This window comes from Drosophila simulans, chromosome 3L (genome assembly GCF_016746395.2).
Source record: "Drosophila simulans strain w501 chromosome 3L, Prin_Dsim_3.1, whole genome shotgun sequence".
Taxonomy (NCBI): domain Eukaryota; kingdom Metazoa; phylum Arthropoda; class Insecta; order Diptera; family Drosophilidae; genus Drosophila; species Drosophila simulans.
Window position 1 is genome coordinate 5894181 of NC_052522.2, and position 26853 is coordinate 5921033.

General features: G+C 43.6%; 2 protein-coding genes across 3 annotated transcripts; one reads left to right on the forward strand and one right to left on the reverse strand.

The window, feature by feature from the left end:
- Nucleotides 1–114: 114 nt before the first annotated feature.
- LOC6736947 (serine/threonine-protein kinase phg2) lies at nt 115–26667 on the forward strand. Of its 2 annotated transcripts, XM_016170923.3 has the most exons (7): nt 115–566; nt 18306–18389; nt 19304–20097; nt 20386–20488; nt 24973–25234; nt 25351–25679; nt 25760–26667. In XM_016170923.3, the coding sequence occupies exons 3-7, from the start codon at nt 19577–19579 to the stop codon at nt 25967–25969; spliced, it is 1425 nt and encodes a 474-aa protein (XP_016030593.1). In that variant the 5' UTR covers nt 115–566; nt 18306–18389; nt 19304–19576; the 3' UTR covers nt 25970–26667. The 2 variants fall into 2 exon arrangements, with proteins under 2 accessions (XP_016030593.1, XP_016030592.1); XM_016170922.3 differs by lacking the exon at nt 19304–20097 and having other exon boundaries at nt 117–566.
- Nucleotides 9732–11366, reverse strand: LOC6736946 (importin subunit alpha-4). The gene is made up of 2 exons (XM_002083757.4): nt 10953–11366; nt 9732–10888 (listed from the first exon to the last, which is right to left on the reverse strand). Exons 1-2 carry the CDS (start codon nt 11250–11252, stop codon nt 9860–9862), a joined length of 1329 nt encoding a protein of 442 aa, XP_002083793.2. The 5' UTR covers nt 11253–11366; the 3' UTR covers nt 9732–9859.
- Nucleotides 26668–26853: the final 186 nt, after the last annotated feature.

Sequence of the window (26853 nt, forward strand, 5' to 3'; positions counted from 1 at the left end):
CCCACTCCAGACATTCACTTTCCGAGAAAATCCAACGCATGCGCTGTTGTGGATGCCAAGTTTCGTGGCAGGATACCAAGTTTCGGGCTCAGCACAAAAATGCCAGCACATGGGGCCAGGATAAACAGTTCCTTGCGCGCTTTCAACTGCAAAGGTTGCCCCAAAAAGGCACCTAGCCGTATACAACTGGCAGATCCCCAAAACTTCAACATTGTCCGAAATTCGTCGAAAGTCATAAAAACTTAACAAATCCCCCAGTTTAGCACAAAGGGTCGTTTAACTTTTAACGACGCGACGGGGTAATTTTATTGCCGGAGTCGTGGCCCGATAACAGTGATAACAAAGTAGCCGCGTTAACCAAAAAAGTTTCACACTTTCCGTGCTCGAAATCAAAAGGCGTAATCGTAAAACGCGGCCAAGTGTTGCGATTTATGAGTTCACAATCGTAATTGAATTTTATGCGAAAACTTTGCCCAGTTTTCCTTTGGATTATTGTGGCAATAAGACGAAAACGCAAACAAAGGTCGTGAACATAACGAAAATTGCCGCCAAAAATTGATACCAAGGTGAGTGGGACACACGACAAATTTCATTATTGGCTCCACATCCTAAATATTCTTTGGATATACAACTCTGGTTTGTTGGTCAATTTGGGTTTATTTTATACCTTTTGTTGGGATCAAAGTCCGCCCTTTGAGTCCTTGACAAACAGTGTTAAAAAGGTCAGTAGCCTTGACTTGAAAGGATTGCATAGGCTCTTGTTTCGCTTCGCTGCCTCCGGGCCTTTCATCTTCTCTATATAATTATTCGCAGAGAGTTTCCCCTCCTGCATTTTGCCACCTTTTGGCACTTTGGCTGCACATCAAAATGCATTGCAAACTTTTGCCACGAAAGCTGTTACACTTTCTGGCCTCGTTCGGCTTAAAGTTATCAGCGGCAAATGGGGGTGTAACGGGCTCCAAGGATAGGAATCAACTTTTTTCGGGGTGTCGTCGTACTTCTTGGGGCAGACTTCCTGTTAAGCTGTCAACATGTTTGGAGTGAAGTGTTTCAGCTTTTCCGAAAAACTTTAAATTCCTCCGGGCGTTGAAATGCACGCGAGCATGCCTGAGAAAAACGTTTCGGTGTGAATAAAGTAATATAAAACTACACCATTTTAATGGTATGTACTGCTCCTGAAACACTGCATTTAAAGACCATTTTTATTAAAGAACCATTTTGGTTTACTCTAAATTCAGCAACGAGATTTTAAGAACATACCTTTTACTTTTATTTATACCTTTTATTGATTTTTCATCGTAAAACTTAGAGCAATGCTAGCAGTTGAAAAGAAGGATTTCAATCAGAACGCGCCTGTTAAAAACTGTTGTCGATTTTATGGCACGATTATAAGGAAGTGCCCAAATCGAATTACTTGCCACAGTACACTTTTGGGGTTAATACGAAGTTCAGCTGCATTAAAAAGCACTGCGGAAATTAATGAAGATAAACCCCTGGACAAACTTTGGCAATCCACTGGCTTACACTTAAATCTGTGGCATAAAAATGCACTTAAATGCAGTCACAAAATAAGATACACAAGGCAACCGCAGCGTCCTTCCACCGCCCAACGCCCACCACGTTTTTCCGATCCCCTCGCCAAACCAGCAACATTTTCCTTGAAAAGCGTCGCCAAGGAAATGTCAAGCGGCGGTTTGTTGGCCGCAGTCGCATTCGTATTCGCAGTCGACACTTCCGCAGCGGCGACAGGTGCTGCCTGTCAGCTGCATACGAACCGCGAATTTTTCACCTCACCACCCACCGCTTTTCCGCGACACTTTTCCCTCGCCGCTCTTGGCCGTGTCAAGTTAATCAGCAAGCCATGCTTTCTGCTCTCCTTTTTTTCGGTGGCTTTTCAGCATTCCATCTTGTTTCTTTCGGTTGTGGGTAAAAAAAATTTCACGCCCGCCACGAAAACTTTTCATTTTCGACAAGCGAGTGAGCGAGCGTTAATAAGGTATAAAAAAAGTAAGGGGAAAAAAGCCGGAATAGCTGCCTCAGACAAAAGAGCCTCATAAAAATGGAGCTTGTTTGTTTGAGCTAGAAGCGACTGCTGCTCCTACTTCTATTTTTCCCCCATTTTTCCCCCTTTTTCCTGAAAACCCGTTTATTTGTTAAAGTTTGCTGGTGTTGCTCTTGGCAGTGACTTTGGCTTCTGGCTCTTGTCAAGTAGCTAAAGACAACAAAACAGAGTATAAATGAAAATCTGCTTTTATTCCACTCACTGGCACATACGTACACGAATGAAAAAGAGTTGTCATATACAGATTTGATAAACTATACAGAAGGGACTTAATTTTTTATACAGGAAATGAATAAATTTAAGTTTTGCAATTCATTTAATAAATGTCGTTATAAAATTGAAGATTTATTTTAAGGCAACCTATGAGTTGTTATTCAAAACGTATTTGTTGGCTTAAAGTGTACTGTTTTAAAAAGCATTTTGAAGACCAAAATAGTAGCTTAAACTTATTAAAACTTATTAAAGGATCTTCGTTTTTTTCGGTGCATAAGCGCCTTGTACATGTGCCATAATTCACACTGCTGCTCAGCAAGCGGTACAACGAAAGGCTTTTAGGAGTTGTCTCATTTTTCCGCACTCTTTCACTCCTTGAACGCCTACGCCACGCCCACCTGCTGTCGCCCGGCATCGTTGACATTTTCATTCATCGTCTTGGCAACCGTAATTAAAATCGTTTTAATTTACTTTTGCCTCTCTCTCACACACACACACCCGCACACAAACACAAGCAAACACATGCACGCCCACGCCTTCCGTTTCCTGTGGAAAGTGTAGCACACTTATCAGCGCTTGTCTGCGTTGCCTGGTTTATGTTTATCGACTTTTGTTTAGCGGCTGATGCTGTTGCTTTTCTGCTGCTGTTATTATTTCAGTCTCTGGCCGCCGGCGGTATCCTTACCGCTTCCCCCCTCCATGCCTCTCCGTCCCCCATCGCTCTACTCATTATGTGGGCGTGCAAATTGCTGCATATTCCTTTACCGTTATCTCTTTCTTGTCAAGTAAAACACACATTTTACTACAACAACAGCTGCTGCTCCGGCTGCCTCCTTCACAGCCTAGCCACGCCCCCATCCGCCACGGATAGTAACCATTGCCATCATTCTCCGCCCACGCCTCCATGTTCTTAATAACATAAACTTCTTTTCTCTCAGCGCCCGAGTTGAGTTAATGAAGAATTTCCATGACGATGTCGTTGCCCGTGAGCCCGTTATTACACTGCGAGAATAATTGCATAAATTCAGAACTTCATGTTTTATATGGATTTTGAAGAAAAATGATTTCCTAAATAAACATCTAAGAATTGAAAGAAACACAACACTGCAAGGAGTGCAATTCAGCGGTTATACTTTATTTATATCTATTTATATTATCCTAAAAGCAATTATTTTTTTCGAGTGCCAAAGTATCTTTTTGTATCAATCTTTTGATACCACTCCTGCCACCTGCTCTGGCTCATTATATTGTTGCCTTTCGTCGAGGATGGGGATGTTCAAGTTGCCTGGGCAACAACAAAACGTCTACAAATTTGCCAGTCGCTCCAGCCGCTTGAGTTGGCTTGAAGCGTATTAATTTTGCTCATAAAATGATTCCCGATAAGATTTGATCTGTGTTTGCCTCGAGACTCCTTCGCTAGCCCATAGAATTTGCCAGCCTTTTGAAGTTGACTGCGCACTTGAGAAGAATGGCGAACGTTCTGTGCGGATGATTCGGAGTATGAGGTATTCACCTTTGGCTTAGTAATGAAAATTCTGCGACGGCATCATCGTCGTCGTAAGCCGCTTAAAATTGCCGAGATGATGTGTGCATATGAGTAAAATCTCTGGGGCTTAGTTGGCCCGCTATCAAAACACTCGGCACCACTTCAAGCGGCTCGGCAACATTTGGGCCCCAAAATTGCCATTTCAATGTTGCCAGCAACATGGCTCACACATACACATGCATATTCACAGCATCGCATCTGTGGGCTTGTGTCTGTGTGCGATACACCCACACACGGAGCATATTTCGGAACAGGCGCGCAGCCACGAGTGTTGGCGAACACGCACTTCGCAGAGATACTCACCCACACACGGGCACAGAATGCAGACTCACTCACTCACAGACACTCACACAACTACGTACACGTACGCACTAAGCAGGCACACAAAATTGTCCTGGAAGTTGCCAAAGCAGCGAAAAAAGCGAGAAAGCCGAGCAAAGTAAGGCACTCTTTTTCGAGGACGGTGGTGGAAAGGAGGGCAGCGGCTGGTTGAACGGGGCCAAACAAAAGCGAGATAAATAAGGAGCACAGCGTGCACCCACACACACACACCTATAGCAAAGGAAGCATCAGACATTGAAACTGTTTTCAGGAGTGTTTGTGTGTGTGAGTCGTAAAACGGTCGCGGCCTGCAGTTGAGTCCTGTCTTAAGGGCCAAAAGAGAGGCTGCTTTATGACTATTCCCCCACCGTTTCAACCACGCTGTTGTTGTTAATTTTGCCACTTTTGGCGCTGGCATAATAAAGTTGATAAAGCAGCCGCAATGCTGCCTTTTGAAGATTTCGTTTTTAGCCAGCACCGAAAAGTAAGCAATTATAATTTGCATAGAAATGCACGTAGGATGGATGCAATAAGTCGAGTTTCCTTGTAATACGTAATATTAAAATAGTAATAGGGTCTGAAAGAAAACAAAAATACATAAATATTGTGAAATATTTTAGGAGTATTTATAACTGCTAAAATATGATATCTTGGGATGCGCGACTATTTAAATTGCAAGTGAAAATTCATGCTATAGATGCCTGACTGCTTATAAGTATTCTAGTGTGTGCGGCGTGGGGTCCATACAGTAAATCCCCCTGTTCTCCTGCATCCCAGTAATGAATGGCAGCTGAGGAGCAACTGCTAGGACTGCAAAAAAGCGTGTCAAATAAGTGGGACACCCGGAGTGCGAAAGGGACAGGACGCAAAGTAGTAGATAGGGACATCAGCTGCCTGCCTAAGCGTCAGTCATAAAACAAATGAGCCTTCAACATGAGTTCGTCATTTGTTTGCCACCCATCCCTTTGGCGGGATTTTAAAGGAGCAATTTATGAAAAGCCCTTTGCAGCTGGAGACAAATATTTCGGCGGGGAGGCATATAAACTATGCACTCGAAATTTGCCGCCTGATTACAGAGCCGAAACAATGGAATGTCATAAAGGGAACGAGCAGGGAGTGTATATATGTAGATATCTACACTCAAGGACCTCCAACTCCGTCTGGCCGTAAAATGCAGAAAGTAACACAAAGTAAAACGGAGTCGGGATCTCTGGAGGTTTTAGTTCGTGTCTGCTGGCATTGCAAGGCGCAGGTTTCCCATTGCCGGCTTTTACGATCCTTGTAATTAATGCATACCTTGAGGATATATTACGAGCCATGGTCTGGTCGCAGTCTGGCTAAAGGAAATGGGCGAAGATAAACTGAAGATGAATCTGCTGCAACAAAGAAAATCAAAACAGAGTTCGCAGCAGGTACGCAAAGCAGTGTGACTGACGTTTTAATAACTTGCAACAGTTTATGAAATATATTTTTCTATCCCGAGCAAAACAGGACTGGCTTGCTTGGCTATTCATTTTCAAGTGCGAGCATGAAAATGAAAGAGGCAACTCGAGTGCTGCCAAAAAGTCAACGAACAATAAGTCTAAAAGTCATGCCAGGACTACGAATGCCCCGACTTCGCATGTTGGCCCCTGGCAACTGACTGACTTATGCACTATGCATGCACTCGAGTTGCCAACTCTTGCCGCCTTTCTCACTGTGTCAGTACCTCTATTTTATTTTCCAGGCTGGCACAAAACAAATGTTGCTTCGAAATTTAACTAACATTGTTGAACTCTGACATGGCTTCCTTTTCAGGCAAGCGCTTTGCAGTCAAGATGGCAGGACATTCCGGCCAACTTCTTGCAGAAACTACTTCCGGCAGAAAAAAACATTTTTTCGTCGGAAAATAAAACGCTTTCAAGGTCTCCAGACAGCATAAGAGTATTTGTAGTTCGTTAGGGGTTCATCCTTTTTTTTTCTGCATTTTAAGCCTGCTTCCTTTTTGTGCTCAGTTCTTTTTAAACACAGGAGTATCCTTTGGATCCAGCATGATGATAGTACTCGGATAATCACAGATAGTAATATACTAACGGTTTTCACATGAATGAATGCTAGCATCCATATCATTTTAATATAATTAAAACTTTATTTAAATCCTCGAAAACAGGATATGTGGAAGTCTCATCCTGATCCTTTTAGCCTGTTTTACTCTGCGATTGTAGCCTTTTGTCCTTCACACTTCGCTGCATCTGGGCCTGTGTAACTTGTGTTACTCTCGACACTGCAGCACAGTTTTCATTTTTATTTTCATTTTTATTCGGGAAAACACTCCGACTGCGTCTGGCACTGCAACTGAGCTGCCCCAATACGCTTTAATGCAATGACATTAATTTATGAGCCAGGGTCGAAGTTAAGCTCCGTTTCAGCCATTTCAGTCACTCTCTAACTCATTTATTCAGTCGGGACTGGTGACTTTGGACTGCAGAATGAAGACTGAGCACTCGATTCGGCAGCATTCACACGCCTCGTCGCGCTGGCACTTAAGTAATTTCAACTTGCAAACAAACACCCCGGAAAAGTCGCTCCCGCAGCCATGGCAAATGTCAAAGTAGTTGTTAACATTTCCGCTTTTTCGCACGGCTTTTCTCTGTCCCGGTTTTTCTCCATATTTAGATGCGAGGGAGGGACGAACGGCGAAAAGTTTTCCAACCAAATTGCAAGCCACAAGGAATGCAGTCGAGTAAAGCTGCAAGCGAAAAAAGTTTCCCTTGCCCGACACTCTTAAATTACTGACTTAATTATAAAACATGAACGCTGGGAGTTAAGGAGTCCTTAGCTTGGCCAGCATCCTCTGGAGCAGTTGGCATTGCAGTTGCCAGTAATTTACATAAATAACTTGGCTTGCAGTATTAACATGAAGGTTACAAATCGCTATGCTCTCCCCCGCGCCATAAAATGTTAAATGCCATTTAAACTGTTGACTTTCAGATAAAAACGGGGTCAAATGTGGCTTGACCTGGAAAAGTAGGGGAGCTTTGGGGAATAGGTATCCCAGGACTTGGGGATAAACTGCATATGGGGTAGCCTCAATTGTTACCAGGACCTGGCTCTATTCGCCTCCTGGTCCCATTGCGACTTACTGTCGCTTCATGTTGACAAGCTTAACAACCGTCAGCTGCAAGTAGCAGCAATTCCTCATCACTGGCTCCTCGGATGGGCACCCCAGCCCGAGGTCCTTTGCCTACACTCCACTCCAGTGGCTTGACTGCTGAGGTTCTTGAGGTTTGAGGTCCCTGCCAGTCTCATGTGCAACTGACATTTTTCAACATGCTGTGGGATTTCGCCCACAACCAGCACATCACATATACAAACATTGACTTTGACTTGTTTTCTGTTAATTTTCGGGGGAAGGGGGCAGGAAGTTTTAGTTGCACACTGAGCGAAAATTTCTCCTTAAATTTCTCTTTTAAATAAGTGCATATTAAAGGCTTGAAATTCAGTTCAAACTTTTATAATTTAATTGTTTTTGATTTGTTTTAATATATGCTTAGACTTTTTTGAATTGTGTATATAATTTCGTTATCACCTTTTCCCAGCACTCCCAACTGATAACTCATCAAGTTTCCATATCCTGCCCAGTGCTTTCCAGTGAAGCGTTTTTAATGTGTTTATAAATATGCTGGCCAGACAGAGTTCCTTAGTCGCCTCCCCCGCCCTTTGGGATTTCCTTGGACTAAGCTTGCAAAACTCTAGTTTATAAAACTGTTGTCCCTTTTTGATACGCTCCAAATTGACCCCTTGGATGCTGGGTTGTCGCTCAGTTTTGCGCCCATGTGTCCGCCCGGTTTACCTTCTATCCAGGACATCCTGTGTGCTGCAGGACGAGGCCGGGGGATTTGTTATGAGTCCAGAGTTGGCAGACTAAGCGGAAGCTCCGATGTGCCTGTTTATCAGCAAGGACACGCCTCCTGCGGCTTGTGGGCTAAATGTGAGAATTAATGCAAGCTCCTGGAGGCGGTGGATGATATTGAAATTAGTTGGCCAGACCGCAGGGGCAGTTGGGTGATAAGGCGTGGCCGGTTCTGGCATTTAATGAAATCGTTAACCCGGACAAATTTGCATAATCGGTTCGGGGCTTGGGCATCCGATTCGGTGTCAGCATCAGGCATCGGTTTTCGATGGTGAAATACTGGCAAATATTTGAACTATGGGCGGGCATAATTGCCATTCGATGGCCAGGAGTGAAAGTTGAAGGTGTTTGGTTGGGCAAAGTGAAATGAAATCCTCGATAAATCGGTGGTAGGCTGGCATAAAAGTATTGCCTAAATTCATTTGCAGACTTTGCGATTTTCCTCCCTATGTCACCTCATCACCATCATCGGAGGTTTCACCATCCAATCAGCCTAACATATTCCTCCCTTCCCATTTTCCTCTCACTTTTCCCTTTGTTACATTTTCAATTTCATGCCTAAGTCTGCTTCTTTTGGGGGGGTAAAGATGAAACCATATTAGTTTCGGGCCTGTCGTTTTATTGAAGCAACAGAAATGATAATTTCGTCAATAGAAGGCAATGGAGGCCACAAGTCCAACCCAACAAGATATTCCATCTTGTAAGCCCCGTGGCCTTAACAATGGCATAGGAAGAACCCTCCGAATGCGCATGAATTTCAATTTCTTTTCCTTCGTTTTGGGCCAGGATTTGCACTCTTACCACCACCCGGCTTTTTGTTGGTTAATAATCAAACGCATTCGTTTGGTTAGTTGGGGTTGATGATGTAAATGGCCCTGTGGCTTTGGCCATATCCGCACTCTTTCTTCCTGGCTATTGATACTTTGCGATTGCCCTCGGTTATTTAACTTTCCTGTAGACATGTGATATCCGACATGTTTGGGGACTCGTCCATTAGCGCCCGGTCTGGAATCCTTGCCCCCCTTGTTTGCCAGTGTTGAGTAATTGGATTAGATTACATTTTTTGCATCATCCTACCTGCCACCAGAGTCCTGTGGATACATTTTTGCGGCTGCCACAGCTGGTGTCAGGCCTGATTGATTGATTGATGGATGGGATGGCTTGATCTTGTGGCAATGTCAATATGCTTTTTACGGCCCTCGTCATTTGGCGCTAAGTTTATATTAAATTTCATTTTAATGGCCGCCAAAAAAACACAAACTCAGGCCGCTGATATGGGGAAATGTATAAGTATATATAGCTTATTTTCCCCTTCTTTATCGGTTTCCTACAGCATTGCTTCGGGAATGGAAGGACTTGGCCGTGCTGGGTATAATAACTTTCTGCATCATATCTGCAAGGCTATTAAATACACATAAAATTCGGTGCGGTATGCGAGCACTTTTCCCACGCCGCCCACGCAACTCGGAACGCTTTTCCCGCCCACACTTTCCACCCTCTTGCCCCGAGCTGCAACCAATGGGAAAATCATAAAAATTTATGATTGCAATAATCTGGCTTTCGCACGAAACTTGTTTTTCATGAGGAAGTGCAATTGATGCGGAACCTACACAAAAAAAAAAAAATACATATAAAAAAGATTATTTTGCGGCCAGTATTTAAGCATCTCTTTTCAAGGCCATGGCCGTACTAAAAGAGTTTGTTGTCGAAATCATTTTATATTATACATATACTGAATATAAAATCATTTTATATAGTAAAATTTTTGGAATTTGGATGGAAAAGTACAAAGGTATGATTCATGTAAATTCATATAAAAAAAACATTAGAATTTAGTTGCGATGTCTGGTTTGTCGGGAAAGTAGTTACTAATGATTTTACGTGCCACTACGGCGATTTCCTCTTGTTCGTTGCCTTGGAGCATCCTGATATTGTTTAGAGCCCCACTCCATTCGATGATGCCGGACACCTCTGCCAAGAAAGATGGGTCCACATCTAGCATCGTGCTCAGCATATCGAGCACATTATATATGATGTCTGTTTCCTGGCTCAAGAGTAAATTGCAGAGCTCTGGAATTACTCCCTGTCTCATAAGGTAGTACAGAAGATTCTTGTCCTTATCGATAACCAGCGTGCTGATTGTCAAGGCAGCTGCAGATTTTAATGGAATCGCCTCACCTTTTAGGCACTCCAGTATTTTATGCAGGAGACCTGCATTCATAATGGCCTGCCTTTGGAACGTATTTCCGTCAGCGACGTTTTGCAAAATCCTCAGAACATGACAGCGAATATCTAGATCACTTTTGGACATCAAAGCCGATAAATGGGGCAAAAGATTATTGTTGAGCAACTCTTGAATCTGCTCTTCGGATCCACTTGCTATATTTATTAGGGCTTGCAGAGCGGCGTTCTGAACCAAGACGTTCGGATGCTCCAGCAAGTATATGATCCTGGGTACAACTCCTAAGTCAAGTAGCATAGGAATCGTTTCATTTTCATGGGCCAAATTACGCACTGCCATAAGTGCGTCTTCCAGAATTTTGTCCTCTGGGTTGTACAATAGAACGTTCAATGCCTGAGCGATCTCATCTACATTATCAGGTCGCGATGTTGGCGAGCTTATGCACAGTTTTCTTATAACCCAGGTTACATGACTCAACATTAATGTGCAAGTGCTTTTAGCCTGAATAATAGATATCAGCTTTTGCACAACTCCGTTTGTTATCATAAAGTCACGGAGGTTCGGAGCAAAGTGCAAGAGATTCCCCAAGCACAATATACCCATTTCCGAGACTTCAAGATCGGTTGACTGAATAAGGCGAATCAAACGTGGCACGGCACCAGCCTTCGCAATCTGCAAGAGTTTAATTATAATAGGATAGTTATAGCAATAAGCTAGAAAATAATATAGAACCCACTAAATTTGAGTGCTCCGATGAGCCACTGGCTATGTGAGCTAAAGCATCTGCGGCATTGGCCCGAATTTTGTTCCTATTTCCGTGGCCAAGGGACTCCACCAGGTTTCCTATCGTATTGTTCTTAAGTAAATTATCGATGTCGGGAACAACTTCCGAGGAGGTTAATTTGCATTTGGTTAAAGCATTGTTAATAGTCAGCTCTTTCTGCTGCTCAGCCTTTTTTGCTTTTTCCAATCGGAGCGTCCGCAGCATCATCAAGTTTTGCCCTTTTTCTAGAAAGCGGCGTTTACGCTTCTGCATTGTATTTGTATGGAAAATTTGGTATATTTTATGGAAAATATTGTGTTGTATGGAAAATTTTGCTGTGTTTCATCTCCGACAAAGTTGTGTTTTTTAACAAATAAGGCAGAGCCTTCTTAACTGAATCATTTTCGGAAACTATTTTGATAACTGGAACTTTTAGTATAACTATGATATGTAAATTAAATATTAAGGTTAAATTAGCTCTTAACTGAAATGATTTGATGTTATATACATTCTGTTTGAATTGCAAACAGAATCTCCAAATATTTTTCGCAGTGCAGAGATGAAGGCCTCCCACCCAGTTTCAACCAAGGGCATGAGCTGGCAAAGAGCCAGCCGGGATAAAGGACTATGCCTTATCGCATGCCGTCCGATCTGCGTTGAGTTATCAACGATATGCTTAATTTAGTTACCCCAGTAAAGACCTCTGCTCCCCATCCCATTGCTCCACCATAGAGGTCCCTCGGCAAGTGTAATAATTTGTTGTTATTATCTCTCCGGCGGAGGCGACCCAAAAGACAATGCCGTTCACATTGGCCTAGTTCCAAGGGCGAAATGCGGTAGGCATCCTTTGCATGTGGCATCCATCTATATGTAGATACATATACGTATACGTATGTATATATTCGTGTAGGTACAGCAGCATAATGAGCGCATTACATGCCATGTGGCACTTGTGCCTATCTCCGATGTTCTCAACACTTGGAGCTTCGCCTGCGTCGAACGCATAAATTTCAAGGACGCAAAAGCAGGCGCGGGAGAATCGGAAAAACATGGCCCAAGAACATGCGAAGCGCGAAAAATAAATTGACAGCCCGAAGGTATGCAACGCTTTTGCTTGTGCTCAGCCATTTTTGACCTACATGTGGATAAATGTGAGTGGGTATGGGTAAAGGGGCGGAAATGGTGTGGGAGTGGCGGGTGATTGGAAAGAGACCCACTTAAAGGCAAAGGCAAAAAAAGAACCAAGTAAATATATTCTTAATCCGAAAATGCACAAACTTTTGAAGTGATTTCGTCTAAAAATCACAATCTTCCGAATGTTTTCACACATTTAATGAAATGAAATTTTAGTTTTTATGCCAATTTCATGGCATTCATTGTGATTAAAAATTAAGTAGAGCACGCATTACGGTAATGCTCGGCATTTTGAAGAGAGCCCCTCATGCTGCTTAATAATGATAATGACTATAATTTATTGAATAAAAAATACCTCGTTCTGGCCAAGAGCTCCAGTAATGTCATTAATTGCACACGCATGAATTTTTGATGCATTCGGTTGCGAAAATCAATTAAACGTGAATTTATGCGATGCAGAAAGGCACAAGGGTTAAACACGGTGGGCATTGAAGTGTTTAAAACAAATATTTAATTAACGACAGGAATCATTTCGAAAGCGTTAAATCAGCAAAAATAAATCAGTCGTAAAAATACGTAACTAAGCCAAATGGGTAGATGTGTCACCATTGCATTTGTGCATGAGGCAGATTAAAATATATATTTAATGAAATGAACCAAGTTCATCTCACCTTTAAAAAATGCGAATATGCATTCGATATTTCTGTATTTTTGAGAAAAGGAGTAGGAAAATTGCCGACGGTTATATGAAAATTGCCGCCCTGTGACGTGTGCGCAATTTCCGCCAGCCGAGGTTTTCCGAGGCGGGGTGATGCGGAGTGGATTGGCTGGCGGAATAGTGGCAGCAACTATGCCGGGGTCATTCATCCTGCAAAGTGGCGACACACCAAGCCGTAGTCGTAGTCTCTGGCCAAACTCGCCCGGCACCAAAATGACTAATGGGCCAAAGGGGCAAGGGAACAGCCGGCCAACAGAGAGAAGGCCAACGAAGAAAGGCAATATGCAAAATTCGTAATTTGCCCTGGCAGACAGGATCCAGGAACCCCTGCTCCTCGGGGCATTTGCCAAACTCCACTGCCTCCCCTTGGGGCAGTTGTCGCATTCACTTTGACCCAGCAACGTTCGACTATTTTTATGACCAAATGGCGTTTTATTGCCGTCGACTTCTGTCGATTTGTGGACCAGAAATACGTATATAGTGTAGTATAGACTACTATCCAATTCCGGCTCTGCTCTCAAATGTGGGACAGGATCTGGTTTCCTTGGGCCTGCCCGCCTGCCTGACTGACTAGTTCAAAACAAGTTGACATTCCTTGGCATCCCTTATCGATTTTCTGTTGTTCGGAGGCTAACCAAATCGCCGCCTTAAGCTGTCCAGGAATCCATTCCCAGCTCCTTCGATTTATATCGGGGGTGGATTCACACTGGGTGTGAGGCTTTGGCAAAACGTTTCAATTGATTTGAACATTTATTGCTTTCGAGGGGAGAAGGACGTCATGGGACATTGGCCAGACATCGGACGAAAGGTAGTCGAATTATTCCGTTGTTCGAATACATATATAAAATAGTTTCTCCTTGTCCTTTTAAAGCAAGGTAGAGGAATCCTTGTGAACGAACATTTTCTGTTTCTTATTGCCATCTTGGCCTGGTTTGTTTTTCTCCGGCATTTCCTAAAGGAAAAATTCTATGCTGTTTGCCAATTCGATGCGGATTTCTCAAATCGATTCGCTGCGCCATGCATATTTTGTTGCTGTTTTTATTTCTGAAAACAGTTTAGCATTTAACCAACCATTGTGCACCAGGCATACCAATCATTTTTGCCTTCATAAGCCAAAGTATGGAGAATTTCGAATGCCAAATATCCGAGAATAATAATTGTTTTGTTTATTGCATTGGCTGGCATTTGGCTTTAATTGCACCGAAAAACATTCCCAAAACTAATTAAAATTCTTTTCATTCGCTTCGTTCGGCGCGCTTTGCATATTCAAATCATTAAAGAAAAATGCACATAAACAACAGCAGCAATTTTTTGTAATTTAGCTCAACTCAACACCTTTTTGAGGGGTTGCTCAGCCAAGCCAACGTGTTGGCATTTCTTTTTCAGTCTCTTTTTTTTATATTTGGTGTTTTTGTGCCCCGCAGCAAAAAACACAATGAAACAACAGTGAGGAGGCAAAAAGAAAAGAAAAAACAATTTCAAAATTCACATAATGAAGTGGAGACCCAAAAACGGGGGGCTTGCCAAGTGGGTGGCGATGGGCGGGCGAAAAGGACCGAATGCTATCCTTAAAGCCCTTGCCAAATAGCATGCCAGTTGGCAGTAAGCGGGAAATAATTATTTGCCGTGCTAAGCGAACATTATTCACTCGAATTCGGCCAGGAAAAGGCGTAACAGCCAGAGCAAAACAGAAATATGTTAAACAACTCGGCCTGATACCACGAAAAAATGGGCAGGGTATTAAGGCTCTAAGTAAAAGTGTTTTCGCAAATTTATAACTGGGAAAAATGTAAAGAGAAAGTTGTATTGATATAGATGAGTCCAGTATACTGTATACTGGATTTTCTTACAGTGTTCATTTAGGAGTACGTTACCCCACCTGGCTGCTGTTAATGTTGTCATTTTTGGGGCCGCCGTGTGATTTACCTTTTGCCAGCGCGTTGTTCCTATTTTCCTGGGAAATTTGTTGTCTAATTTATGTAAACCAGCCGCTCATCCACGCCGCCTTTTCCCTCCCTCATCCATCCACAACTGGGTGTAATTTATGAAATTGCCATCAGTTCATGCTCTCACGTCTTTCACTCACTTTTCACTCGTTCTCTGCGTTCGCCGCCATTGACATTATGAATGTTTTTCAATTTTATTTATGACGCAAATTGTTAATAAATGCAGCCGACCTCGGAACGTGACTTACTCGATGTCTTATCGCATTCGCCGGAATGATTAATGTCTGGCATAAACGAATTGCATTTTAAATAAATTATTACGCATACGCAGCGTGGACCGAGGCGTCTCTAATGAAGCTGCCGGCTATTTGGCGGAGCATAAAAGGGAAATTCCCTTTAAAAGGAGCCGCAGCAAAGGAGTGCGGCATGTGTGCTCGCCAAACTTGCTTGGCAAACTCTTTTTCGCTTCCAGCTTGATTAAAATTTCATTAACAAAGAGCGGCAAAACTTGCGGCATACTTTAAGGCTGCGGCTGGCACGTGTGTGTGTGTGTGTGCAAGTGCGGGTGTGTTGCTATGTGTGATGGTGAGAGAAATCTGCGGTGCCACACACACACACACATGGACACACTGGGAGCCACACTAGCACACCGATGTCGGCGTATAAAACGCTTTGCTTGTTTCGAGGCTGCCCGACTTTTTTTCCTTCTCCGCTGGCTTTTTTCGCCTGAACGCTTCGTTTGTTTGCCAACTGGCGACGGATCCTTAAGGATGTGTGGTGTTCTGGGGGATGTGAGGGTGTGTGTGTGAGTGCCTGTTAAATTGCTTGTTTATGTTGGCCCGCTTCCTGGCAGTGAGGAAAAAATGCGAACAAGGACTCGCGCGGCAATCACTTGAAAATTCTCATATGATTTTGATTTCTTTTAATTTGCGAACAACTCCGCGCTCTTATCCTGTCTGCTGTTTGCCTTTTTCCGCGGTCTCTCCTCTTATTTTACGGGCAAACAAATATTTTTGCTTAGGCTTGTTGATTTTATTACGGCTTTGTTGCGTTACGATGCTCACTTAGGCAAATTGAGAACTTGTAAATATTTAATGTAAAGGGCGGGGGAGGATAAACAGGAGCAACAGGATGCAATTCACGCTTTAATAAACTGTTAATTCCGGTTAGTCAAGAACCGAATTTCGGAAATTACGAAATAATGGTCTTGAGTCTAAATGGCATATTTAATATTAAATACCCTTGAAATTGATATTCCTTCAGATTTGTTTTAATAACAATCCCACTCTCCCTTAAACTCAAAATGACGGCTGTAGCTCAACAATCGTCTAAGCTACATGCCATAATTATAAAGCCAGCGTTGGCGTTAATTTACCTCTCGGGCTGCACTGCGAGAAATGAGTGGCGTGGACTTCTGACTTCGTCATTAATTTTTCACTTTCGCACTCGGTTATGTTCAGGATTTTCACTCCGTCGAGACATCCTCTTAGTGGCGCTAATCCTCGCCCCGCCAAACCTCACACCCAAAGGCATGTCAAGCATTTAATTACTGGCCATCAGCAGGGCTTAAAAGTGACCCTCATTCCAGTGATCATGCTCCGCGGGAATCCGCTTCGTTAAAATAATATTAAGCCAGTGAGGGGATAAAGGATTCATCACTCAGCTCGCCTGTCCGCTCTGCTAACTGCCTTTTTATTATTTTTTGCTCTGCTTTTCATATTGCTACGCAAAATATTTTCATTAAAATGTCAAAAAATATCTGAAAATATTGTGCGCAGACACGCAAAATTCAGTTGGGCAGTTGGCAGAAAGCGGTGGTGATAAAAATTAATGGCAAACGCAAATGCAAGAGGCGGCAAAAAGGATTCAAGATTTGTTTAACCAGGATTCGTTTGCCGTCTGTCCCAAGCTCCAGTGAATTGTCGGGAGAGTCGTTAAATTGTTTTCATTATCCTTGTAAGCCCTGCCAGCGAACCAAGCTGACTGGGGTCAGAGGTAATAGCCCGGTATCCCCGCTCCCCTCGTCCTCGTTCCTCTGCCAATTAAAACCGCAATGCAAATGAGCTGTGCTTAATGCGTGTGCCAATGTGTGCGTGCGCTCACAATGTGTGTGCGTATACACTGAACTAAATAATAGGCAAATACAGCAGACATTTAAATAAATAAGAGCTTGCCATTCTGTTAAAGATTTTGTTATTTATTTATTATATATATTATAGATCATAGAGTTTCAGCTCTCCAGCAAAAACATAAAAAAAATAAATACAAAAATATCGGAATCATAACTAGACAATGGAATTTCTCTATGTGCACTCTAACATCGAATAGTTTGCGGTCCTGGGGCATAGAAAAATTTAATTGCTCTGCTGGGAAGCCTGGAGGGCTGGTCCCTTAATTTTTCCGCTGTTGTTTTGGAAAACGCTTAGGCCTCTCCCAGTTTGGTCGTATGCTAAAAGAAAGAAAAACCGAATTGGGCTGGGTGGCACTTGTTGTTGTTCGTTGTGTTTTCTGGTTGTTCCTGTTTTACGGACTTGCCCCATTCGAGTAGGCAAACACAATCGACACACGATGCATTCTGAAGGGAAATAGCCGGAATGGCCGTCGCCTTCGTTTTGCTCGTGTTTCCGTTTCATTTGTAATTAATTAAATTACTTCCGCTTAAACTGCGCTGCAGACGCAGGAACCCGAGAGCTGAGCCCGAACCAATCCCAATTCGGAGTCCCAGCCCGGCGACTTCTCAATTACGCCTCACTCAACCACCCATGCAGCCGGCAGATCCTTTTTCCCCGCCAACAACTCCAGCACGGCTTGTTTATCCTTCGCAGTCTCAGGCCCTGGACTCCACGAAGTAATTAAGAAGACATTTCACCCGGGCATCCTTTAATCTGTGCGTTTTATTTGCGGCATCGTCTCCGTGTTTACTTCATTGCCCGGCCAGCGAGCAGTGCACAGAGAAAAAATCTGCGTAATATCTAATATTAATCTAAATCTCTTTCCTTAGTAAACAAAATCATGAAATCAGATTTATTAGGTTATTATTTAACAATATTACGAATTGGAAAAACCTTTCATTTCTGCACTCGTAGAGCATTTTTTAGATTTATTTTCCGTGCAGTAATTTAGTTTCGAGCTTGTCCTGGGCTCTTGGGGCTAAAACGCTCTCATCTCCAGCTGGAATTTGGCTCCACCGCCCACTGCAATCTTGATGATTTGCTTTGGTTTTGTTTAGTGTCTGTGGCTTGGCGCCTTGTTCCGTGTTCCGTGTTCCTCCTCCAGGCTCTCCTCCTGCTGATCCTGGGGGCCACGGGGCTCCTTTAATCTGTTGCCAGTGGACTGAACTGGTTGTTATTTCGTGCCCAGCTCACGCTTGATTAGTCGCCTAATGAGGTGTTGACTATGAACGTCTAATGATTGCCATAGAACAGCCTCGCTCAAACACACACACGTAGCCACACATGTGCTTACACTTGGGCGCTGCTTTAAGTTGATTTTAATTAAATCAAAATCTTCCTTCTGCCTTACTTGCAGCTCATGAACGGACTCAACTTGCATCTGTGAACGTGGCCGACTGAAGGAAAGCCCAATGAAAAGTTTGGTTGCCCCCCAACCAATGTGAGTAAATCAATACGAGAAGTAGAGCAAAAACCGGATAGAAAATGAAAATGTGAAAAACTAGCCACGGATTTGCATTGAAAACTCGCTTTCGGACTGCATCGAAAAATTTAAACCGGATGTTAAAAAATCGATTCTGCAATATTGCTTTCGCTTTTCCCCAGCAGTTTTCAATGCAAATTTGAAAAGCGCACAACAAAAAACATTCTACAAAATTGGCATATTCTTTCTCCATTTTTATTTACATGAAATTTGGCCTTTAAACATGATAACCAAACGAATCGAAATTGGCATCGAACTTATGCGCAAAATTGGCAACTAATTGGCGAAAAACAAAAAATATCCTTGCAACTGCAAAATGTGAAATGTGGAAAATCGTTGTGTAATCGAAAATCGCATAAAATGGGAAACGTAAAACCAAAACAAAAATATAAAAACAACAACCACTACAATATGGGAATCATGTATTCCCTTACAATCACAACAACCACCGAACAAAAACATTTCAACAACACCATCACCATCATCATCATCACCATGTTCATGAACATCCTGCGAATCCTGCTATTTATGCGCTTTATGGTGTGACGTCATGGCTGCGACCCTTGGCTGATAAATCCCCCTTGTAATACCCGCCACCCCGCCCCACCTAAACCACCCACTCCCCATTTTCCTATCCCTATTTATGTGCATTTTTGTGGCTTTCCCCCTCAATATTTCTCTTCGCTATGCGTTTTCATTTGCGTTTTCACTTGCCGTTTTTGTTTATGCTTCACGCTTTCGATTTTTGTTTTGGTTTTTGTGCGACTACCCCCCTCGAAAACCATCCCCATCCTGCGTTGCCAATTTCCGCTTGAATTAATTCTGTGTTTAAATCTGCGAATCGTCGTCGTTCATGGTCCTTCGTCCTGCAGTCATTCCGAGTGGAGCAACAGCAACAGCAACGGCAAGAGCAAGTGAACCCCTGCGGCTGGCCAACCACCCACACGCCACCCACTCGCCACCCACTCTAGTCAAATTTAATAAAAGGCCGCGCCGAGCTTCGTCCTGGTGGTGACTGGAACTCGCTGCTGATGTCCTGAATTGTCCTGGCGGGCTCACGCAGTGCGACAAAAGCCGCCCGCAGCGCTTTTTATATGCGCACATAATTCAGAGCGTCGGCCAGTAACACCCGCTGCCAAAAGTTAATGCCCAAAAGCGAGGCCGCCACAATGATAACCAACAATAATTTGGATTATGACCAGGCCAGCGCCAGCAGCACAATAATAGCAGGAGCTACATCGACGACCGCGAGCACAGCGGCAACATCGGTGGCCATGAGCAACAGAAATGGCAGCACCAGCAGCAGCAGCAACTCCTCGCCCACGGCGGACAATTCCAATTCCAATTCCAACTCGAATTCAAACGCAAATATAAATCGGAATTTGAATCAGAACCCCAACTCGAACTCCAATACAAACTCCAATTCGTATTTCAACCGATTCGACAACCGCATAGCTGCCAACTTGGCTGCCGTTTTAACTGGCGCAGGAGCTCGCTTTCGATCCTCATCCTGCAGCAATCGCCAGCCAGCTGGAGTGGCAAATCCGGCCGTTTTAAGATCACCACTCGCCACAATTAGCCGCAAGACTAGTCTGGCCACGCCCCCTTCACCAGCGAGTCTAGGACGACGTCGCCCACTGCAACTCTTCACGCACGCAAATCTCAAGTGAGTAGTTTTCAAGGCGATTCGTGTATGTAGATCCCTCCAATCAATGCTTTAATCACATTCATTAAAAAGCACACGACACCGAGAACACTTCAATAAACACAGAACTATATAATATATTAAATAATGGAGTGATTAGAAAAAATATTTAAGTCTAAAGCCACTTTCACTTGTTAAGCGGTGTATAAAGCAAAGACTTTAGTTAAATATTTATATTTTAATCAGAGCCTCTATTTTTCCGCTAACGTTATACATAACTAATAAGAATTTTAATAACTCCTTATTTAGTTGCAATGACAACGAGAAGGTGGCCCAAACACCGAGCTCCGACGAGGACAATTCGCCCACCGAACTAAACAGCTGCAAGCGATTGGCAGACAAGCCTCCTTTGGTGAGTAAAAACTATAAAAACCATAAACCCAATAGAATAGAACTAAGCATTAAGATAACATACCAGAAGGACAAAAGGAAACATCCTGAAAAATTGTATGTGTGATAAAGGGACATTCGAAGAGCTGGAATTTCTGCGTAGTGTAAGGATTATTCAAGAGATTTTCCTGCCAAAAGATGGCAAATATTTTGCCCTGCATTAAAAGATCAAACATATTTGATGGGTTTGACTTTGATAAGGGTGCGCCAACACTTGGACCTCGTATATTGGTTTTCCATTTTCCCCATGCAGAAGGAGTGGCCCAAATGTCTTCTGAATTTTCAACGCTTTGTTATGAATTATTGGCAGACAGTATTCCAGCACGCGGTAGCTAAGCTGCCTTTTAAGGCGAAAAAGTTTAGACAAGTTGGGACCCACAATGCTCGAGGTCCTTACGGACCATTTGCTGGATTGCCTGCTGGATTTTTTTCGGCTTTTCCGTTTCAACTTTTTTGTCTTTGTCATAACACGTAGAAGGAGTCGAAGGGCTGCCCACATGCGAAATGTTTATCAAATGTTTCGCCCGTGTTCTTTGTCACGTGATGGGCGAGATCGAGGCAGAAGTTTTGCAATGCAAAACTTTAGCCTTTTCCTCTACCAGCGGCACGTTGTTTTCATAAATTCAACGCCTTAAATATTCATGCCCGTGTGTGAGTTCCCCTTTCTATATATCTATATATATATATTTATATATATGTAGATATGGAGTCGAGGCAGCTGTGCTCAGTCGAGCATAGTCTATGCGATAAGTACGTGCGAGTTTATTCATACGAGAGAGACTCGCTGGCACTCGACCACGCTGCGTATACGTTATGTGTTTGTCTTATTTATGGCAGCAATGCGACTCGATTGCGCATTATGGTGATTACGTCTGTAAACTAATGGCCTCCGACTCGAGGGTGAGGGGCTTACCCCCAGTTCGATGCAACTAAAAATCAATCGAATCAAGGCCAAGTCACACACCGAAACTGAAACATCAATGGGAATCCGAATCCGGCGCACGACACCAACAGCAACGAGCTCTGAAACACTCTGAGAAATTGAAATCGTATCGAAAGCGAAAAGCAATCAGTTGGCCCTAATGGTAAACCATAAATATTGTCAATACAAGGACTGTAGCCATATATATAGCCATACTACCACCCCCAATACATTCCGCATATGTTCGAGGTCGGAAAACAAAGAAACGCAAGAGCAAAAAAAAAAAAGAAAAGGGTTTGTGCTTTCGCTTTTGGTATTTTTCATATTCCTGTGCAGCGCGCGCTTCCCTTGTTTTGTCAATAAATCAATTTCGGCTATAAACATTTTTCGCCGGCAACAGCAAATAACACGCATACGCCGCATGGTACGGCAGGCATATCCTTTTGTTTTGCATAGTTCTTTATTTTTTGAGCCCCCTTTTTTGTGGTTCGACATGCTGCTGCCTGTCAATAACATCATTCTGTTGCAGGGTGCGGCCCGATAAGCAAATTAATTTTTGCTTCCCCCATGGGCGGGACAGAAATGTGGTGTGTGGGCTGCGGCGGGGTCGGGGGCGTTTGCAGAGGGGCGTGATGCTTCCCTAATTGTGCCCAACAGGCAACTTGCCATAGCCGTCGTCGACGTCGTCGTCTGCTTGGCTGGCTGATTCAATTTCAGATAAGCAAAATAAAGCAGCAGGCAACTGCTGCACATGCGACCCCCGACATGGGTGTGGGTGAAAGGGGGGTGTGTGGTAGGGGATCGTTCTTGTGGCAGGAGTCAAAGACAAATGCGTTGCCACATTATGCAGTTTGCTGTCGGTTGTCTGAATCGGAGTCTCAGTCTGAGTGCCACATCACCCGCATATCCTTGTCCATGGCATCACTCGTCCTGCTGCTCCACCCAAAACTCCCCCCCCCCCCCCCCCCCCCCCTCGCACATCCTGCCCCTCTTCCTACACCACTGACATCCGACTTAGACGGAAATGACGTACTGTCTGTCAGGGCGCTCTGCTCTCCGCTGGCGTTGATGCATCGATGCTGTTGACTCGGCGCCGCTAAATGTTTGTTTAGCAACTGCAACTGCAACGGCAAACGAGACCTGACTACCCATTCTCCTTGCTACACTGCGAGAAAATTTCTTATATGGATGTGAAAGTCATTAAAAAAACTATTAATACTAAACTATAGAATGCTATGAAAACACTTCTCAAAACCTTGGATCAAGCTACTTTATTTCTGTTTCAAAAGACACTTGATTACCTAAGTCGATGATAGATCTCCTTGTCTGTATTATATTTAAGTGCACCACTCACCCACTCTGAGCGACAGCTATCAGCTGCCACATGCGGCTGGTCCCTGGGTTTGACTTGGTTTGACTCCGTACTGCGATCCGGCTGCGTCACGCCTACCCATGTATCATGTGTGCACGGAATATATTTTCAACTCGAATGTCATAAATAATATTTTGTGGGCCACGCCCACCCATCTACATCAGCACACAGGAAAAGCAAACATACACACACGCCCACCGCCAGTTGGTGTATTTGATTTAAACTCGCCCGACTTTCGCTTTGCCCTTTTATTTAGCCCCGTTTTTGGCTCCTTATCCTTTGGCAAGGCAGTTTATTAAATTTGCATAAATGTTGAGCATTTTGCGGCAAGTGTTCGTTGTTGGCTTTTTATTTTTTTGGTATCGGGGGCGGGGAGGTCGAGCACGTGCCGCCTCTTTTGGCTTTGCAACAGCTGCCACTAATGTCCAGCTAGCTGGCAGTTCATTAAACGAGCAGGGTAATTAGTGTATTCGGGGAACAAAAAGCCAAGATATTTAGTCTGAAATTGAGGAAAGAAATGAGCAAAAGCTGAAAAGTAAATATAAAAGAAAATGGGGCAAGGGAACAAGCTGCCACGCAATGTAAACACCTGAAACAGGCCCCCATTTTTTAATACAGAGCATGCGAAAAGAACTCAACTCCAACAATATAAATACATGCCCACGAAAACATGGCCGCAAATCAGTGAGCAATGCACCGTGAAATATGCAAACAATGGGACCTTCATCTCTCTTCTTCGCGTAAGGAGCACACTTTTTCCCAAATTATGCAGCAATGGGCAAACAATTGCCGTCAGAGCAGGAAAAGCAGGTAGCAAGGATAACCCTCCGCCAGCCACCGTCTCATTGTCAATGTCGCCTTAAATTATGCCACAAAAAATGGGGCTGGGTGGCGGAAAATAAGCGCGGCTGCCAACTAGACTGTAGTCTAGTTTCGGGCAGACAACTATTCTACAAGCGCCAGCAGACTTTTTCAAAGCCACTGACCCCGAAAAGCAGGACGAAATGCCGGCGAAGGGGCAAGGATAACACGATCTCAACATGGGCGCACAAGTGCATCTGAATTATCGCCGGCCGCTGGTTTTATCATTAGTTACCCACTGAAAAGAGAGCGTATATAGGATACCTCTGTAGAATACCCTACAACGTACAGTTTATTGAAAATACCTTTTGTTTTTCAGGTATTTCAACATATAAAGTTATGTTTATGAATCGATTTACTCCTTGAAGCACTTTTATTATGCATTTTCACTTCGTTCACTCTTGAAGTTTGCATTTACAAGGGCATTACCCAGTCGATTGGTATTTTTCCCGACCACAACTCAACACTTGCTCTACATACTATAGTTCGCCATTCTTTTTGCAGTCACTGCCATTGCTACTGGTCCTTAGTTCCGAGTCCTGCGGCACATTTCCGCCTAGAATGCCAGGGCCGCCATTTGCTATGCAACATTTTAGACGGTGGCAATGTACCATAAAGGGACTCGGAGTGGGGGTAGAGTAGCCGACACGAGAGTCTGCCACGAATTTATGCGCCTTTCTCTGTTCCTTGTGCACTTTGCACTCTTTCTTTGCTTTTTTCCAGAGGCCCGCCACCTCCACCCAACCATCTCGCATTTCACCCACCGGTAATGCCTAGTCCAAGCATCCGTTTCCTGTTTAAGTGCACACCCGAAAAAAGTTTCGCCTGCAGTTCGCAGTCCGCCTTTTGTGGCGCGGCGCATTTTGCCAGCATTTTGTCTCGCTGCGGTTCTCGGTAATAAATTCTTGCCTTTTTTCTGCTCCGCCTCCGTCTGTGGCTGCGGGCCACGCCCTCTCCACCCACCTCACACGGTCGCCGCCCACGCTCATGCCACCCAGCCGTTGCCCTTGACTGCAGCATCCTTTGCTGATCCTTGTCGGCTTACAAGGTGTTTAAATTGTAGTTAATTTTGTTGCCACTTGAACGCTTTGCCATCGTCTTTGATCCCGTTTTTCGGCGGATTTCGTTCAACTTTAAGTCGATTTGGGTCTACACTTGAAAAAAACATAAGACTCTTTAATGGAGAATTTGGCTTTAGTGAATGCAAAAATGTAAATAGAAATGAAGAAATTTTAGAATGCTGAAATAAAAACGTACTTGATTCTTATATCTATGATTTCTTTCTCTGTAGGTCAAACGCTTGACAATGGGCTTGCTGCGCCAAAACGAGGAGTCACGCCCACTGGTGGGCGACATGACCCCTTTGAGCGCGCCGCTGGACATCCAGCCGGTGTACTCGAATGGCTACATCAACGAGGACTCCTACATCGACAGCAAGTTCGGTGACTCGTGTCGCCAATCCTTGACAGCCATCCCGATGCTGGACAACGTTAACCTGAATGACAATAACGAGTTCAACCTGAAGAAGCGCTACTTAAGGGAAACGAGCAGCGGTAAGTGTTTTGTTCTAGCATCTACATCCCTACATTTATGGATAAAGTTTTTGTTTGAAAAGATTAACATAATATGATTGTTAAACTCTTTACCAAATCTTCTTATATTTTTCTAGCCAATTCCAGTCCGAAAATCTTTGCCAATCGCCTGCGGATGAACCAGGGTGCCGGTGGTCAGCGGTGCAGCAGTTTGGCCAACGCATTTGGAAATGTGGGATCCGATGAGGAGGATCTCGAGCTGAAGGATGCCTGCTGGTACCAGGCGGGCATTTCCAGGGACATAGCCGTTGAGGTCCTGCAAAGCAAGAGCCCAGGTGCGTTTCTCGTGCGGAAGAGCAGCTCCAAGCCAGGATGCTATGCACTGACACTGCGCGTACCCTCGCCACCTGGGCCAAAGATAGCAAACTACATAATCCTACGATCCCCAAGAGGTTACAAAATCAAGGTGAGATAGCTGGAATTTTCTCATTAATTCGTCAATATATTTACATTCCATCAACCTGGAATTCTTTGGCGTTTTTTCAGGGCTTTCGCAAGGAGTTCTCCAGCCTGAAGGCCCTGATCACCCACCACTCGGTGATGCCCGAACTGCTGCCCGTCCCACTGGCCATGCCCCGTCCCACCAACATGTCATCCTCGCGGCGGAATCTCGACGACTTCGATACCTACGATTCGCTGCAGATGCTGCTGAAGTATCTGCGTGCCAAGAACATGGAGACGGAGCAGCAGCAGTAGCTAATGGAGGAAATCGATCAACTGGTAGCACAAAATTACATTTAAGTTCTGGTGCGGCAAAATAGTTTTGCTTGAATCGAACCGATACCGAGAAAATGTGATACTCTATGAAAAAGAAAAACACAGACACTGCAAATGAAACGCCTAGCTGATAAATGGTGAAAGTATCTCTAGTTTAGTTTAGTTTAGTTCGGGTTTTGGTTGTCCCCATTTGTTGGTTTGGTGCATCGACGTTATGTAGCCATAAAAATGGTGGAAAAGTGCTTAAGGTTATAGCAAAGTCGGGGACTTTTGCAAATTCAATGGTTATTCGAACACTTAAGTGGACATTATAAATTGTCATTTTTAAATTTGAATAATTTGACCAAAAAATTGGTCAGTCATGAGTGTTTGTTTTTCAATTTTCTTTCAGCACTTTCAACTGCAAGCCTATAAATATAATTCAAAAATTATATAATATTCCATGTAAGGAAAACTCTATGTTAAATGTTGTTGCTGCTTCCCACTGTTAAGCATAAATAAATATATACCAAATTGAAATGCATATTTAAATGTAAGCAAAACAGACACGAACCGAAAATCGACCCAAAAATGTAAATAATTCACTACCGTAACATAATTGAGTAAATAAAGTTGTTTAATTTATAATAAAAAAAACGCAGAGAAACAATAAAAAAGAAAACACTGAACACGAGTAATAACAATCCATTTCTCCTCTCACTCATTATGCAAATTTTTGTGCACTGGCAGCTGGCATCTGAAATGAATTTTCACACGTTAATTATTTGTTGGCGACACAATTTCGCATTCAATGCTCTTTAAAGCCGCCTTCAACGCGATTGGGCCACATTGTGCTGCAGCAGGTCGTTTGTTGTTGGCCTAAT